The sequence below is a fragment of the Sinohyriopsis cumingii genome, chromosome 7, assembly GCF_028554795.1.
Source record: "Sinohyriopsis cumingii isolate HCF-2022 chromosome 7, ASM2855479v2, whole genome shotgun sequence".
In the NCBI taxonomy this organism is placed as follows: Eukaryota; Metazoa; Mollusca; class Bivalvia; order Unionida; family Unionidae; genus Sinohyriopsis; species Sinohyriopsis cumingii.
In genome coordinates, this window is record NC_142967.1 from 106420243 (window position 1) to 106423484 (window position 3242).

The following is a 3242-nucleotide window of genomic DNA, read 5'->3' on the forward strand; positions in this document are numbered from 1 at the left end:
CTATTTCGTTATTTCGAAATACTATTTCGTTTAAACGAAATACTATTTCGTTATTTCGAAATGCTATTTCGTTTAAACGAAATATTAATTCGTTATTTCGAAATGCTATTTCGTTTAAGCGAAATGCTATTTCGTTATTTCGAAATGCTATTTCGTTTAAACGAAATACTATTTCGTTATTTCGAAATACTATTTCGTTTTTTCGAAATACTATTTCGTTTAAACGAAATACTATTTCGTTATTTCGAAATGCTATTTCGCTTAAACGAAATACTATTTCGTTATTTCGAAATACTATTTCGTTTAAACGAAATACTATTTCGTTATTTCGAAATACTATTTCGTTTAAACGAATTAATATTGCATTATTTCGAAATAGTATTTCGTTATTCCAAATATTTCGGATTATTTTCGAGATAACAGCTTTTCACTGATATTTAGGCGTTTGGTATTGCTTTAATTGTGAGAATGGATGAGGACCGTTTTGCTCTGATAAAAGTTTATTTTCACTTGGGTTTAAAGGATAAGGAGATTGTGTTCATTCTGAAAGAAAGACATGGATATAATCTCAGCATTAGACAGCTGATTCGTATTTTGCATGTTCTTGGTCTTTACCGGTATAAAAATCCCACTGATAAAGATGACTGTTGCCGAATTCATAATGAATGAACAGCGGTTCTCCGGTACCATGCACGGTTATAGGTGGATGTATCATAAGCTGAAATGCAGAGGTATACGGGCAAGAAAGGAAGAAGTTCGCCTTTTGATGAGAGTTATAGATCCTGAAAATGTTGACCTCCGCCAATCACATCGACTTCATAGGCGTATGTACCTATCAAAAGGTCCTAATTACATCTGGCATATGGACTCCTATGACAAGTTGCGCCCCTATGGTATTTGCATCAATGGTTGTATTGATGGGTTTTCACGGAAAATGATATGGTTAAATGCATATTGCACAAGTAGTAACCCTCGCGTTATCGGGGGTGACTATCTCGAAGCTGTGAAAGCCTTCGGTGGTTGCCCCCTTATACTTCGAGCTGACAGGGGCACAGAAAATGGATATGTTTGTGAATTCCAGCGTCTCTTTCGCCGGCATGGAAATGATTCATTCTGTGGTGATCGCAGTTTCATGTACGGACGCAGCAAAAATAACCAAAGAATTGAAAGCTGGTGGGGCTTTTTGCGCAGGGAATGTGTAGAGTTCTGGTTGTCACTCTTCGACCAAATAAAAGCTGAGGGTAAATTTGACGGCGGATATCTGGACAAGAATCTTGTACTATTTTGTTTTCTTGGTATGATACAGGTATGGACAGTATAGCTCTGTCTCTGTCTGTTTGTCTCAAACAAACACACACGCACACACAAACGCACACGAATATATATTAAATATGCATAATTCATCGTAAGGAAATACAAGTGCTGATTACAGATTACAATGTTCAAAGAGCACATACTATACAATAGAATTATCACATGACGCTCCTTTGAGAATTTTAATGCAGACTGTGAATATTTGTTTCAAAGTCTTACCTGTATTATAGATTCCGAACCATTATGTTCCTTATACGAGATGATGTCACTGATAATAATCACTCTTACATGTCAGAGTTGCGATTTGATACATCAGTTGCATATTTAACAAAGCTGTGTTACCAAATATTATATATTTACAGTGTTTCGTTATGCCTCATAAAGGTCATATGTTCACATGAAGAAATTCTTTCTCAGCCTTTCTTTTCTTTTCATCCCTATTATCAAGTATTTCATGTGTGAACATTATTTCTTGTCTTTTATTTCCAGGATGAATTAGACTCAGTAGCCGAAGTGTGGGATTCCCATGTGATTCGTCCATCCAAAAACTTAACAGTTCCAAGTGGTATTCCAAACATCATGTTCTCGGTTCCAGAGTTATATGAGACGGAGAACTACATGTGTCTGATAGATGAGGAAGAATTCCAGTTATGTCAGAATAATGCAAGGTACCGTGATGGAATGGCTTCTGACGAGGATGTGTACAATATATGTGTATATATAATGGCTGAGCAAAGTTTACACATGGTAAAGGATGTATATGAAGCTCTTGATCTGTATTTGGAGTCGCGACAACATATTAATGACATACTGTAAAGGGCATCCTCCTAATAATATATGTACAGTCATTTTATGCTCTTGGATAATGATCATATTTCTGTTCCAGATGAACCGAGCTGAGACCAATGTTTAGAAATAAGAGGATATTATATTAAATGGAACTTTGTCATTTGTGTTTATTATCAGAAAAATATAAATCTCGCACTTAAATCGCTTGAAAAATACAAAACTAAGTTCCTCGGTCATTCAAGTTCATTTACATAGGGTGCATCTATTTTAATTGGTAGCACGTGTGTTTTTGTCTTTTGATGTCGCAAATTTGACGACATAATTGATCTCTATGATCCGCCAGTGTTATTAAAACAACGATATCTGACTGTAGTTAAACAAGTTTAAACAGTTTCTAAACTATACTCATTCTACATCCTTTCCTTCTCTCCAGTCACACAGATAAATGTTTTAATTAGTACTGGGTTCAATTTAAATTTATTCAGTAAGTTTCATAGTAAACATGGAATCAATGCTCTGCTTGTAATTATGCACAAAGCATTTTAATCTCTGTAGCCTTCCCCCATCCCTTCTCAAATTTAAAAAAAATTATTTTAAACAATTTAGATTCGCATCATTTTGTAGAAAACTAGGGTCAGTATTATTCGGAGCTTTTCTTAATCTTGGTTCGCCGTTTTTCTTAGAACTGAAAAAGGTGTGCTCATCTCTATTCTTACGATCTGCTAAAACATAAATGTTTGCATTTCTTGATTAACAATAGCGCCAAAGAGTAGGGAAATATCTGCAATGGAGTAAGTGACCAGCAATACACTCATATCTTATACAAATTAGGGTTCAAGAAACAAAAGTGTCTGCTAAGAAAATGGAGAACTGTTGCTTGTAATTTTAATTGGTTCTATTTATTATGACTTGCTGAACTAGCAATGTTTACTTCCATAGGCCTATCTACTGTGGTGACATGAAGTGCATTATGGGAATTTTATCCCTCAGAAAAGATCACAAGGAATATATCCAGCATCTATTTTATATGTTTTAAACAATTTCTGAATTCAAATAATAAGTTCATATCGGATTTTACAGCAGGCAGTGGAAGCGCGAGGGTTTTAGACGCCCGGTGGGCAATATTGTTTGGTGAATCC

General features: G+C 35.1%; 1 protein-coding gene across 1 annotated transcript; it reads left to right on the plus strand.

The window, feature by feature from the left end:
• Positions 1 to 640: 640 nt before the first annotated feature.
• Positions 641 to 2130, plus strand: LOC149795890 (uncharacterized). The gene is made up of 2 exons (XM_089963880.1): positions 641 to 1306; positions 1804 to 2130. The coding sequence occupies exons 1-2, from the start codon at positions 641 to 643 to the stop codon at positions 2128 to 2130; spliced, it is 993 nt and encodes a 330-aa protein (XP_089820006.1).
• The last annotated feature ends 1112 nt before the right edge of the window (positions 2131 to 3242 follow it).

Excerpts from the sequence above, each read along its gene's own strand:
- LOC149795890 (XM_089963880.1), top strand. The coding sequence starts at position 641 with ATGACTGTTGCCGAATTCATAATGAATGAACAGCGGTTCTCCGGTACC. Across the intron at positions 1,307-1,803 it reads GTTTTCTTGGTATGATACAG|GATGAATTAGACTCAGTAGC; the intron begins GTATGGACAGTA and ends TTTTATTTCCAG.